Raw genomic sequence first — 15,293 nt, forward strand, 5'->3', positions numbered from 1 at the left:
AGTGAACCTGGCCCTCCACTTCATCCTGGAGCATCTGGACTCCCCAGGAACCTACGCTAGGATCCTGTTTGTGGACTTCAGCTCTGCCTTGAACACCATCCTCCCTGGACTGCTACGAGACAAGCTCTACCAGCTCAACGTGCCCGACTCCTTCCTGACAGACCGAAGACAGCTTGTGCGGCTGGGGAAGATTGTCTCGGACAGTCGAACCACGAACACTGGTACTCCCCCTGGTACACTCTCCCCCTGGCTCTTCTCCCTGTATACAAACTGCTGCACCTCCAGTAACTAGTCTTTAAAACTGCTCAAGTTTGCGGATGACACTACCCTCATTGGACTCATCTCGGATGGCGATGAGTCCGCCTACAGGAGAGAGATGGACCGGCTGGCGTGCTGGTGCAGCCACAACAACCTGGAGCTGAACGCCCAGAAAACAGTGGAGATGATCATGGACTTCAGGAAAGTCACAGCCCCAACATCCCCCCCTCACCCTGATTGACTCTCCCACCCCCGTCTCCATTGTGGACTCCTTCCGTTTTTTGGGCACCTCAAGTGGGAGTCAACCATCAGCTCCCTCATCAAGAAGGCCCAGCAGAGGATGTATTTCCTGCGGCAGCTGAGGAAAATTAAGGTGTCGACCGAGATGCTGGTGCAGTTTTACTCAGCCATCATCGAGTCCATCTTGACCTCCTCCATCACCGTGTGGTTCCCCAGCGCCACAGTCCAGGATAAGCATCGACTGCAGCGCATCGTACGTGCTGCTGAGAAGGTGATTGGCTGCAAGCTCCCATCCCTCCAGGACTTGTTCTCCTCCAGGACCAGGAGGCGTGTGGGTCGGGTCACAGCTGACTCTTCTCACCCTGGACACACACTATTCTCCCCTCTCCCCTCAGGCAGGAGAATACGGTCCATCCAGACCCACACCTCCCGCCAACTGAACAGTTTTTCCCCTCGGCCATCAGGCACATGAACAATAACAAGATCTGATAGCTCAGTTACAGCTCTTTTTATTACCAAATCTGTGTTATATGTGTTTTATGTTGCACGATTGCACCAAGAAAAATTCCTAGTTTGTGAACCCGTTCTCAAACAATGGCAATAAAACGATTCTGATTCTGATTCTTAACCTGGGTTCGATCGAACCCTAGGGGTTCAGTGAGTCGGCCTCAGGGAGGTCAAAACACACCCGACTCATTGTGTAAATACAAACTTCTCCCTATCGGCGTATTACGGATACGGCAACAGCTGACTGGTTTGCAGGTGTGTAATTTGTTGTGAGTTTATGCACTGTGTTGGTTTTGTTGTTTGAACAAGGTGATGTTCATGCACGGTTCATTTTATACACCAGTAAAAAAACATGGTAACACTTTAGTATGGGGAACATATTCACCATTAATTAGTTGCTTATTAACATGCAAATTAGTAAAATAATGGCTGTTAACTAGTCATTATTAAGTACTTATTAATGCCTTATTCGACATGGCTTTATTATAACCCTAACCCTCTAACCCTGACCCCAACCCTAACCAAATAACTCTATTAAGTCTTTATTACTTAAAATATGTTCCCCTAGTGTCCAAATAACTCTAAATTAAGTCTTTGTTACTTAGAATATGTTCCCCACACTAAAGTGTTACCAAAAACATATAACTTTGTCTTGAATTTGAAATATATATATATATATATATATATATTTTTCACTAAAGAAGGGTTCGGTGAATGCGCATATGAAACTGGTGGGGTTTGGTACCTCAAACAAGGTTAAGAACCACTGGTCTAGCCTATGGACACAACGGGCGTGACTAAGATGGTGAAAGCCGGGGATGGAACCAGTAAACCTCAGGTTGCTGACATGGCCTCTGTCCCAACCGAGCCGAGCTGCCCCCCACGTCGTAGCAAGCAGAATTCATTTTTTTTTAGAGAATGTCACACTGCCAACTCGTACAGTCGTACATATGCTCGCACACTAACAGCTGTCTATGCAAGCCTCTCTGGAGCGTCATGGCTTCACACAAACAGTTGTAGGCTACAAAACAGAACTCACACATAACATCAGGGTGGCAACAATAAATAAGTAAAACAAAGTTTATTCTACAAAATATTATTCACATTCAGCCAGGAAGAATAAGCTGTTATAGCAGGCATACACACACTACACCATGACGACACATCTGTGTGGCCTGGATGATTCGGCCCTTTAAAATGTAATATTTTTCACAGATTTTATTTACATTCACAAATGCTACGAAAACTCAATTTTATGATTTTTTACACAGCCAAGAAAAGGCTGACGCGTTACAAATGAGCCTGCCTTCATTCACGACTTAAGCAATTGTGCCTCACTTGTCCAGGGCTGGATGGGAGAATACGAATTAAGATTAGTTTATTTCAAATGGGACACATGGTTAAAAAAGCCAGAAATAGCCAGATGGCTAGTTTTCATCTGTAGCTCCCCATGATGTAAAAAAGGCAGTAAAATTACCATTTTTAAAAAAATGAAAAGAAAGAGAGAGAAAAAGAAAAAAAGCACACAATACATATATGATATGATAAAAAATAAAATACAACATCACGACATAACATTTATCTTAGCATCAACACAGGCTCATCTTTTAGTGCTGGCAACTGTAGGTGTTGATAAGCCACATTTTCAATTTTTTTGTGAAGGCCTTGTAAGTTATGACCAGTTTAACCTCCTCATGTACTGTGTTCCACACATTTGCACTCCTTATTGACCATGCAGACTTACTGAAAGTGCTCCTGCGCAGAGGAATATAACAGTCACCTCTGACAGAGTCTAAAGTGACACGCTCACGGCTGTTTCTTTGGCTGATGAAATCTGCCAGAGGATCTGGAGCCAATTCATGCAGTACTTTATAGGTCAGTTTTAAGTCTGCAAATGTGTGAAGACTGTCCCAGTTTAAAATACTGTATTTTTTTTATTTTTTAGAATGGCACAGTGATGATAGTGCCTAGGTTTTTTATCCATAACTTTAATTGCTTGTTTGTACAATATTTCCAAAGGGTTTTTTTTGTTGTTTTTTTAACTCTGACCAGCCTGAGACCAGCTGGTAAGGCAATAGTTGTAGTGGCTAAAAATCATCGAATGCAAATACAATTTCGCAGCTTCAGTTAACATTTCATTTCGAATTGCACAAACATTTGCGAGATTAAACTTGACTATTTTACACGATTTGCCTATGTGCTTTAAAGGAAAGCTCTGAATCTATTATTAACCCAATATGTTTATATTGGCTGAGAATTTGTATTCTTTCTCCATTAATATGTATGTCGGGGTCAGATGATACTTTTTTTGTTTTAGTTACATACATGCCTACAGTTTTAGAAATGTTTAGCTGCAGACAGCACTCCTGCAACCAAGTTGTAACATCGGACATTGTTTTAGTGAGTTTAGCAGCAACAATGTCTTTGGTGTGACCATGAACAAAGAAAACCGTGTCGTCTGCAGACATTAAGCATTCAGCTTTAGGACAAACAGGGGCAAATCATTAATATAGAGGCTAAATAAAAGGGGGCCTAAATTGACCCCTGAGGGACTCCGGAGGTTAGAGTCAGATCTGCAGTTAACTGATACAGATTGTGTTCGTTCATGCAGATACGATTCAATCGAGCTCACAGCATAGGAAAAACTTGCGCATCCTCAGGCGCACATTTGATAAATGAGGCCATTTGAAATGTCCTAGCCACTCTTCGAACATTTTTTGGACTTTAGACTGTAAAGAGGAGTGGACCAAAATCCCTCCTGAGGTCTCTGGTGACCAACAACGAGAAATGTCTGACCTCTGTGTGTGCCAACAAAGGTTTCTCCACGGAGTTAACTTAACAAAATCAGCACAGTGATGGGGTAGCCAAGGATGGGGCGAGGGTCACCACTTTGTGAACAAATGCGTGAGCAAATTGTCTAACAGTTTAAGAACAACATTTCTCAACAAGCTATTGCAAGGAATTTCAGGATTTCACCATCTACGGTCCATAATATCATCAAAAGGTTCAGAGAATATGGAGAAATCTCCAAAAACCAACAGCGAATGCCCGTGACCTTCGATACCTCAGGCGGTACTGCATCAAACACTGACATCAGTGTGTAAAGGATATCACCACATGGGGTCAGGAACACTTCAGAAAACCACTGTCAGTAACTACAGTTCATCGCTACATCTGTAAGTGCAAGTTAAAACTATACTATGCAAAGCAAAAGCCATTTATCAACAACACCCAGAAACGCCGCCGGCTTCGCTTGGCCTGAGCTCATCTAAGATGGACTGATGCAAAGTGGAAAAGTGTTCTGTGGTCTGACGAGTCCACATTTCAAATTGTGTTTAGAAACTGTGGACGTTGTGTCCTCCGGACCAAAGAGGAAAAGTGGGGGTGTATTAGTGTCCAAGGCATGGGTAACTTACACATCTGTGAAGGCACCATTAATGTTGAAAATTGTAATAAATCAAACATGCTTGCAACAAAAACAAGCACAAACAAAGACACATTTGGGGAGATTTTGACATAGATGGGGCATAGTAATGATTAAAAACACGTTAATTACACATTAATAACATAAAACGTTAATGACTTAACTTAAAAACTGTAAATGTGCAAACGAAAATGTTTGCAGACAAACGAAGCACAAACGATTGGGACAAGTTTGGGGACATTTGGACAAGGGCCTCCACACAGGTGAATCACAAAATATTAATAACCTAAACATTATAATATAGGCCAAACATGTTTGCAGCACAAACAAAGCACAAACAAATGGGACACGTTTAGGGAGATTTTGACATAGTTGTGGTGTATTTATGATTAACAACACATTATTTAGATAAAAGACTAAAAGGTTAATTACTCAAAAACTATAATAGTTAGACAAATGTTTTTTGCAGCACAAATGATTGGACTTGGTTTGGGGAGGTTTTGACAAGTTGGGGGCTGGGCATGAATGTTAATAAATTAAAAATGATAATAGTTTGACCAGGAATGTTTGCACCACAAACGAATAGAACAAGTTTGGTTTGATTTGGGGCGGTAAAACCGTAAAGGGCACAAACGATTGGGACTAGTTTGGGGAGATTTGGACAAGGTGGGGGGCCAACTTCACACAGGTATTATTTACCCCAATGTACCATGCAAAAAACATTTTACATCACATTTATTATACAGCATACATAACATGGACTCTTTGACAGCTGAAGATTAATGACGCTTGTTCTATTTAATTGGATCATTGACATGTCTGCATGTTCATGTTGCAATGACCTGACAATGGCAGTACACAAGAACATATTGATAACAAAACAAAACAGAGAAATACTGAACTACATAATTAACTAACCAAACAAAAAACAATTATCAAAATATACTGTATAGACTTACTATGGACTTACAGTATAGAATGTGTACTAAGAGCCATAGCAAATAGTGAGCTCTGCAAAAGTAATATACTATACAAAGTATGCTGCTAATTCATCCATTTTGTCTTTGGGCTTTCTAGGGGGTCCACGGCGTCCCCTTCCTCGCCCGCGCCCTCTTCTTGCACCTTTACCTCGGTGCATTGGGTGCCTCATAGTAGCATGTTTAATTTCTACAAGATCCTGGAAGATTGGATCACAAAAAATACAGCCGGTGTGTTGGGTCTCATCCGCAGGAAGTGGGTTGCAGGTCTTACTGAAGTCTACCATTACCATGGAAGCATCACATGCATTGCAAATATCTTCAGCAACCTATGTGGAAAAAAATAACACAGGGTACATGAGATGTTCATGCTCAGATGTACTGACATGAAGACCACCAGGTTTTTGGCAGGGGAAACTATAAAGCTGATTCTGACATCAATATATCCATTTTGTAGATGACACATTCAAGATGGCTGCCCATTTTCCAAGGTGGCCGCCATGCAGACTTGTAAATGGGGTCATTTGACACATAATCTCACTACTTTCATCACTTTGGAAGATTTTGGTGTCCAAAAGTAGGACGGTTTGTCACTTGGATGACTTTTTCTAACCCTAACATTTGTAGTTACACAGTTTGGTGCAGGTAAGACCAGGACCGTTGTATAGGGGAAAAAAGTGATGACCATTCTAAGGGCCCTCAACCCGTTAGGGCCCACACACATCCCACAGCAGTTTCAATGACAAAATGATTATGCATACACTGAACTAATATATATTTATACGAATTAATCTGAAAATAAAGCCACAATTCATTCAAATTTTAATAATTAAAAAAAACCCTTTGGCCATTTCTTAAAAAATGTTTTGGCCCACACCGCTTAACCTTCCTCCCATGTTTCTTCGTCATTGGCATTAAATAAGTGCACGCGTACTCCAGCAGATCAGGAGGATGCCCCGCAAATAGCAACGCCAGGAGTAGGAGGAGCAGAGCAGTGGCCCAGGACATCAAAAACTTGTTGATTAGAGATTAAAACTACAGAGGGTTGAAACAATTAGCCTACTTGTTCATTCATTTAATGTCTGTAACATTATTGACAGGGTGCACGCTGGACTCTGGAGGCTATGTAAGCTGTCATCTAGCTGCACTACACTCTTGACAGTTGCCAGTTTATTGTAAAGCATCGGTGTGACATATATTAGCCGGACAGCGCTCCAGTACGCACATATTCAGAGGCTGCATTGAATTGTATTATGACGCATTCGAGTTCTACTCAGTGATTATAATTATTGAATAATTACCAGATCCTCATAATAACTAATTATGAGCAACTGACAAAGGTCAGTTACGTTATCATTAAGTGTTAAATGTGGTCTTGTAAAATGTGTTATTTGTGGGATATTTTAGTAGTCTAAATACAAAAAAATTAAATTGTTCAAATATTTGTTAATGTTTATTTCCATAGCAATATAGACCCCACAATAGCTGACAACAACAAAGTAAAAAGACTATTTAGAATTTGGGACAGTTTTACATTGACTTTCATATCAAAACAGTAAAGTTAAAGTAAAGTACCAATGATTGTCACACACACACTAGGTGTGGTGAAATTTGTCCTCTGCATTTGACCCATCCCCTTGATCACCCCCTGGGAGGTGAGGGGAGCAGTGGGCAGCAGCGGTGCCGCGCCCGGGAATCATTTTGGTGATTTAACCCCCAATTCCAACCCTTGATGCTGAGTGCCAAGCAGGGAGGTAATGGGTCCCATTTTTATAGTCTTTGGTATGACTCGGCCGAGGTTTTGAACTCACAACCTACCGATCTCAGGGCGGACACTCTAACCACTAGGCCACGTGGCTATTGCAGGTGGAGAAGGGGTGTCTAGCAAACTGAAACTAGTTAAGAACTATCTCAGATCCACAACAAGCCAAGGTAGGCTAATTATGAATAAAGGCTAATTATGAATAAAAGTTATTATCATTAAAAATAGCCTTGCAAGACTTAAGTTCCTGTCCAGTACTCTTATTTTGTAGTTGCACTTCCCCTGTCTGTACACTGAGTGCTAGCTCCCACACCTGTCAGTGATTTGCAACCGGGAAACACCTGTACCCGGTTGCCAATCAGTCTCCTATTTCAATTGTTTAGACAGTGTTGGATCCTTGCCTAGTGTGCTGTCTCTGCTCTGCTGCTTGCTCAATGTACACGTGTTATTCCCAGTCCAAAATAAGTTCTCTTATGCACTCGCCTTCTGTTGTTCTGTTCTCCTACTCCCTTGTGAGTGTAAATATTAAATAATAATATTTTACTCACCATCTGCCTCTCTTCTGCTGCACCTTGGGGTCATGTCGCAAAGCTACGCATACTGACACTTATATTTTATAGCCTGAATATACAGAGGATGAGCTACTGGTTATAAAAGCTAAGCAAACACGAAAAGAGGGTTAAATGTTGGAGCAGAAGAGGGCCTGAAGAGTAAAGATTGCAGCAGGGGTTACAAAATCTGCATGACTTGGTGGTGTAAATTACATGGCTTGGCATGTATTTATTTATTGCACCTTTATTTTACCAGGAATGATCAACTAAGAACAGTTTCTTATTAACAATGATGATCTGGCAAGAGGCCGGAAACAATAAACATGATTACGACAAACAGTATAACCAATAAGAAAAGACAAAGACGTCAAAATCAGCCTAAATAACTACCAGAAGGGGAATAAACATGTGGAACAGTCAGATAAGGTCAGTTGTATTTTCTGTTTGAACAAGTAAAATAATAGAAGAGTTGAAAGTTTGAAGAATTGTCGCTTGCTGCAGCATGACTAAATGATTTTTTTCCAAAGATAGTGCAGTCTTGTGGAACAGAGGGTAATGATGTCACTAGATCTCAGGTGGTAATTATTATGGGAAAGATGCAAAAGCAAGGTATTGAGATGATTTTCCTAAGAGAGTCTTATAGATACATTTATTACAGTAAAGGAACCCTAATCCGGCATTATCATTGGGCTGCAGGTTATTGATGTGAGTTTTGAAGGAAAGTGAGCGACGAGAGACCCAAGTATTTGCAGGAGCTGACAAACTCTAATTCTGACCCGTCAGCACAGGTAATCTTGGAAGGGCAAGTGATACGATCACATAACAAGCATTTGGTCTTCTTTGAATAGATTAAGGTCAAGGAAAGATTTCTCAATAGAAGTGAGGTTGAATTGGAGGGTGGAGGCTGCAGAGAAGACTGAAGGACCAACAGAGTAGATTATGGTATTGTCAGTATAAAGATGTATCCTGGAGGTGCCGATAGCCTTGGCCACATCATTTATGTAGATGCAGAATAACCTTGGGCCCAATATGGGTCATTGGGGCACACCTTCAGAAATGTTATGCGGATCAGACACAACATTTTCAGACTTCACTTGTTGTACGCGGTTATTGAGAGAGCTGGCAAAGCAGTTCAGACAAATCTTGGACAAGCCAATACTAAAGTATTATTATTTATTATTTTTATTGTAATTATTATTACTGACCTTTTATGAAACAACAATTTTTTTTGTCCATTTGTACCTGTTTTTCCTTATTAAGAATATGTATAAGTCCCAAAGATTTTAAATCAAGCCATGGAGGCATGGCGGAGAAGTTTATAACATAATCTTGCCTTCATACTTCCTTCAAACGAGCCGTTTGTAATTTTACCAATTTGTTACGTTTTTCCCATTGATCACGTCAGCAGATATCTCCATATATGATAAAGTTTTACCTGAAGAGTTTTGCGCAAGTCCGCCATTGTAGTCTGACGTTGTTGTCAATAAGTTCCTTCTTTTTTCTCTATTGTCTTGTTGTGGGGCAGATTGGCTCGGACATGCACATGCATCCTCCGCTGTTGCCAATTCTAATACAAAGTAGAATATAGTTCTAACTCATATCTGTCAGTAGACTCGATATGGAAGCACTAAAAATGACATCATGGATGATAGAGAGAAGACACTGTGGAAGTGGAGCCACGTGATCAAGACCATCCAAAATGGCGCATCCTGAAGAGACGGTCAGAAAGCGGTTTGAAGATGGTCTGTAAGGCAAAATGTATGCAAACAATTTGACCAAAGAACCACCCTTACATCTTATGTAGACCACAAGGAAGTGTTTTGAATGGAAAAATTAAAATAAATCATAGGACCCCTTTAAGAGGATGTACTGAATCGAAGGCCTTAGCCAGAGCTAAGAAAACAGCTATGCAGACCTGATTTATGTCTATGAAAGTGATGAGCGTGAACATTGAGTGCCGCATAGTGTCACATGGAAAGGCTCTGTTTATCTGTATATACAAGACTATATCTGTTTATGCGTGTATCCATACATACATATAAACAATTATTTACAACGAATGAATAATTGTTTATGTTAACAAGCGTCAGTGGTAGAAACTTTTTATTCACCGACCCAAATCACCTGGAAAAGACGCCCCAGCTGGACCAGACTGTCAAATGTCATCATGATATTGATACTTGTACATGGAGCAGTTAATGCTTGATATCATAGCTATATACTGTACACCGTCAATCTAGCCGTGTACAAACAAAACATTAAAACGTGCTTTTAGAGATAATTTGGTTGTGTAATCGTAGAAGTTCATATGATTGTTCTTGATTCTCAGTCAATAGAGATTGTTGCTCTATGGTATTGTATTGTGAATGTGGAGTAAGGTGCTGTGTTACTGCCAGAAAAGTAGTCTGCGTTAGCTCCAACAATAAAAATGTTGGCTCTAGCTTTGGTTAAATGCAGGTCATAGCTTGTAAATGGTCTATTGCTGGTAGTTTATGGATGTTTTTTAGAGGGATTTATAGAATAGACTCTTCATTACCTGCATTGTTAGCCACCTCATGCTAGCAGTTTTTCCCTATTTAAAATGCACATAAAGGAGAAAGACGTGTGTTCTTGTCTCATATCAGGATTGTGAATGATGGTTAAAATTCCCCAAAAATGCAGTTTCCCCAACAACAAATAAATATCTATATTTGCCACAATGAAATGTTCAACTTTGTAAAACATTTCCCACAGATCGGAGGCAATGTACACTTTGATTGGCTTTTCTGACTGTCAATTACAGCTGTCTCGCATGTACATCAATGTGCAACATTATATCATGTAAGTTATTTACTTATGAGTTTTGGTTTCATTTCGTCCAGCGGCAGACACTAGTGCATGCACCTTATAGACACTTTACATTGTATTCAAGTGTCATTTCTTCATCATTGTCCCATAAAAATACATTATATACTTGCAAGAATGTGATGGGTGTACTCATAGATAATGATAATCTGGGAACATAAACACAGGAAGTGAATAGACTGTTACTGTAGCAATTGCTAAGATTTGGAGAATGCTTATGATTAAATAAACTTTGTTTCTTCCAGATTATTTTCCCAATGCTAGTGTAAACATGATGTTCTTTCATTGTATGCAATGTCAAGCATGTGCAAAATAAATCAAACTGATGCCATTACCATGGTGTAATTTGTTATTTTTCTGTAGTGCTTTGTAACCGCTAGAAAAATAGTCAGTTAAACGTATTGTTATATTTTTTTTCACGTTACATGTAATACGAAGTCATAGAGGAAAGAAAATGATAAATACCGATTATCTTACCTGTACGCGATGTGCATTTTCAAAGAAATGAACAACTACATTGCACCTATTACAGGACATCTTCCATTTCGGCCCAGAGGTGGGATCCAGTACCAAAACTCCACTGTCACACTCCACACACTGTCCAATACCCAAAGCATTGAGAGAGTGCTGGCAGGAAGGATGGGTACATTCATTGCATCCTACATCTAGGAAAAACAGGCAGGACAAAACAACCTGTCATAAATTTGATTTAATTACTGTTATTAAAGACAAAATATCTCAAACTTTATCACTTTGTTGTCCAAACGTTCTGCACCTTCTTAGACTTTTGGTACAGAACCTAAACCCGAGATCAGGGCTATTCAAGTAAATTGTTTTGAGGGTCATATTTCCTGAGAGCTAAAATTCTGACAGTTTTAGGTATCTAATATAAAAATGTTCCTTTCATCCAAATGTTTTTAACTGAACTCACACCGCTAATTGAATAGTCCTGCCCTAGAGGAAGATCAGAGAAAAAGTGGACCTCTTCATTGCTATGCTAATACTTGGTTAATATTCAAATCACAAAATGTAAATTGAGTATTGTAGGCGGTTTTTGAATGCTTATATTTTGGATTTCATGGGCGAAATAGAGGACCTCCCATTGGGTCCGTTAATAGCAGACTTTTTTTAACGTTTATTTACAAGTTAGAATGCATTAAAAAAAATTCCATCCTTCGTCATGTCTTTCATAATGATTGTGAACGAAGTGCAGTTCTCCTTTAGGTGAGCAAAATAAGGAGCCCAATCCATTTAGAGTGGCTGTCTTCATGAATATGCAGAAAATGCTGATTATGAGAAGACCCACAATATTGGGGGGATACAAATAATACAAATACGAAAGATACAAATAAAATTATCGATCACACACGGTGTATCGATCAAGGCTGAAATTGTTCTGTGGAGGCCCAAAGTAGCCCCTTTAGCATTAGACTGTTACATCCACAGTGCAAGAGGAAGCGCTACTGCAGGTCCCTTCTGCCCACAGCCATAAGACTTTCCAGCACACTTATGTGATAGTGATGTTTTTTCTTGGTGTGCAATACAGATGTTAGTGTTTTTTGTTGTACTTTATTTACTATTTATACATATTAGTGAACAATATGTAGTATTCATTACAATTTTTTTGGTTTTCCATTACGCTTTACTTCTGTTACTATATGTAAAACCCTGCACTGCAACAATGTAATTTCGCCATTGTGGGATGAATACAAGTCTATCCTATCCTTACTATTAAGTAAAATAAAACACTTTTAGTGGAAGTTTAAAAGGAAGTTCTCACTTTTTTTCATGTCCCTGAAAGGCGGTTTGCTGAAACAGTAGGGGCACAATGGGTAACTTTTGCCTCGGGCCCCAGAGGTCCAAAGCACTAGCTCAAAGTCATCCAGTGGACAGCGAAGCTCCTTGTACAACTTGATGGCTCCATTCTGGGGAAGACTATATGTTTCATCACAGTGGGAGCAGTGGAGTCGACTAGGTTTGGCCTGCAAGGACAAACATTTTCTAGAGAATTAGTAATATCACAAAGTATAAACAAAAAGTAGTGAAATTTCACATATTCATTGGTACAGTTACGGTACAGTTAAAACACCTATAGAATTTTGACAGTAACATGACTCCCATCGGGCAGCCATTTTGACAAACATTTGAAACTCACATTCAAATTAACGGGCACTTTAAAATTGGATTACAAAATTTATATATGCATACACGCATATATACATATATATACAAACCTCGTTTCCATATGAGTTGGGAAATTGTGTTAGATGTAAATATAAACGGAATACAATGATTTGCAAATCCTTTTCAACCCATATTCAATTGAATGCACTACAAAGACAAGATATTTGATGTTCAAACTCATAAACTTTTTTTTTTTTTGCAAATAATAATTAACTTAGAATTTCATGGCTGCAACACGTGCCAAAGTAGTTGGGAAAGGGCATGTTCCCCACTGTGTTACATGGCCTTTCCTTTTAACAACACTCAGTAAACGTTTGGGAACTGAGGAGACACATTTTTTAAGCTTTTCAGTTGAATTCTTTCCCATTCTTGCTTGATGTACAGCTTAAGTTGTTCAACAGTCCGGGGGTCTCCGTTGTGGTATTTTGGCTTCATAATGCGCCACACATTTTCAACGGGAGACAGGTCTGGACTACAGGCAGGCCAGTCCAGTACCCGCACTCTTTTACTATGAAGCCACGTTGATGTAACACGTGGCTTGGTATTGTCTTGCTGAAATAAGCAGGGGCGTCCATGGTAACGTTGCTTGGATGGCAACATATGTTGCTCCAAAACCTGTATGTACCTTTCAGCATTAATGGCGCCTTCACAGATGTGTAAGTTACCCATGTCTTGGGCACTAATACACCCCCATACCATCACAGATGTTGGCTTTTCAACTTTGCGCCGATAACATTCCGAATGGTTCTTTTCCTCTTTGAAACAGGACGACACGACGTCCACAGTTTCCAAAAAACAATTTGAAATGTGGACTCGTCAGACCACAGAACGCTTTTCCACTTTGTATCAGTCCATCTTAGATGAGTTCAGGCCCAGCGAAGCCGACGGCGTTTCTGGGTGTTGTTGATAAACGGTTTTCGCCTTGCATAGGAGAGTTTTAACTTGCACTTACAGATGTAGCGACCAACTGTAGTTACTGACAGTGGTTTTCTGAAGTGTTCCTGAGCCCATGTGAGTGATATCCATATCCATCCTGCAATGGCGCCCCATAATACACCTGCTGTGAACCTGTTTTTATGTTTTTATTTATTCTATTTTATTTATTTATTTTTTATCATGTTCTGTTTGTGTTGTGTTGTGTTTGCTCGGTACTCGTTTTATCTTTTAACCTGTCCATTGTACAGCACTTTGGCTACCCCTGTGGTAAATTTTAAATGTGCTTTATAAATAAAGTTGATTTGATTTGATTTGATTTATTCTTTACACACTGATGTCGCTTGTTGATGCAGTACAGCCTGAGGGATCGAAGGTCACAGGCTTAGCTTCTTACGTGCAGTGATTTCTCCAGATTCTCTGAACCCTTTGATGATATTACGGACCGTAGATGGTGACATTCCTAAATTCCTTGCAATAGCTGGTTTAGAAAGGTTTTTCTTAAACTGTTCAACAATTTGCTCACGCATTTGTTGACAAAGTGGTGACCCTCACCCCATGCTTGTTTGTAAATGACTGAGCATTTCATGGAATCTACTTTTATACCCAATCATGGCACCCACCTGTTCCCAATTTGCCTGTTCACCTGTGGGATGTTCCAAATAAGTGTTTGATGAGCATTCCTCAACTTTATCAGTATTTATTGCCACCTTTCCCAACTTCTTTGTCACGTGTTGCTGGCATCAAATTCTAAAGTTAATGATTATTTGCAAAAAAAAAAATGTTTATCGGTTTGAACATCAAATATGTTGTCTTTGTAGCATATTCAACTGAATATGGGTTGAAAATGATTTGCAAATCATTGTATTCCGTTTATATTTACATCTAACACAATTTCCCAACTCATATGGAAATGGAGTTTGTATATATATATATATATATATATATATATATATATATATAATAGGGCTGGGCAAGTTAATGCGTTAATTTTGAGTTAACCCATCAATAAATTAACGCCGACAAATATTTTATCGCGTGTTATGGCGTATGTTTTTTACATGCTTTTATTTTGTTAACGCCTATTGCTGGCTCCTGCGGAAAAGGAAGGAGAACGCGGAAGAAAACAAAACAAGCATGGAGAAGAAGGGTAACTCAACAGAACTTTTACAGGGTCATTTTCATTATAAAGTACTTCCAGGTGGCGGATTTGACAGAAGCAAAGTGGTTTGTAGCCACTGCCAAGCTGAATTTTCTTCTCACAGGAGTACTTACAGTCTAAAATATCACCTTAATGCCAAGCACACTGTTGATGCGAGCAAACCATTCAACAAAGCAGAAAGTGGAGCCAGGCTTGGGCAGACTACGTTAAATGCAGCGTGCGGGAGAAGTATAGATACACGAAAGCAAGAGAAGCTAACAAATGCCATAGCGAAGTGGATAGTTACAGACTGTAGGCCCATTAGTGTTGTGGAAGACGCCGGCCTGAGAAACACTGTGCGAATCGCAACAAGTGACAGCACGTATGAGCCGCTATCAAGACGCACCATCGCACCAAGAATACACCAGTTGTATGAAAAGGAGAGGACTGTAAAAGTGACAACTTTACAACG

The 15,293-nt window shown here is 39.8% G+C and overlaps 1 protein-coding gene across 2 annotated transcripts in view; it reads right to left on the minus strand.

Moving 5' to 3' along the window:
* Positions 1 to 2,154: 2,154 nt before the first annotated feature.
* Positions 2,155 to 15,293, minus strand: part of top3b (DNA topoisomerase III beta) — a 104,733-nt gene continuing 91,594 nt past the window's right edge. The window contains exons 16-18 of one of the 2 annotated variants that reach the window (XM_061928963.2): positions 12,344 to 12,545; positions 11,041 to 11,228; positions 2,159 to 5,735 (exon numbers count right to left, since the gene is read on the minus strand). In XM_061928963.2, coding sequence (XP_061784947.1) covers positions 5,457 to 5,735; positions 11,041 to 11,228; positions 12,344 to 12,545 — 669 coding nt within the window. In that variant the 3' untranslated portion in view covers positions 2,159 to 5,456. Of the gene's footprint in view, positions 5,736 to 11,040; positions 11,229 to 12,343; positions 12,546 to 15,293 lie in introns of both variants that reach the window. The other variant, XM_061928964.1, reaches the window with a different exon arrangement.

Source organism: Nerophis lumbriciformis, linkage group LG33 (assembly GCF_033978685.3).
Source record: "Nerophis lumbriciformis linkage group LG33, RoL_Nlum_v2.1, whole genome shotgun sequence".
NCBI lineage: Eukaryota > Metazoa > Chordata > Actinopteri > Syngnathiformes > Syngnathidae > Nerophis > Nerophis lumbriciformis.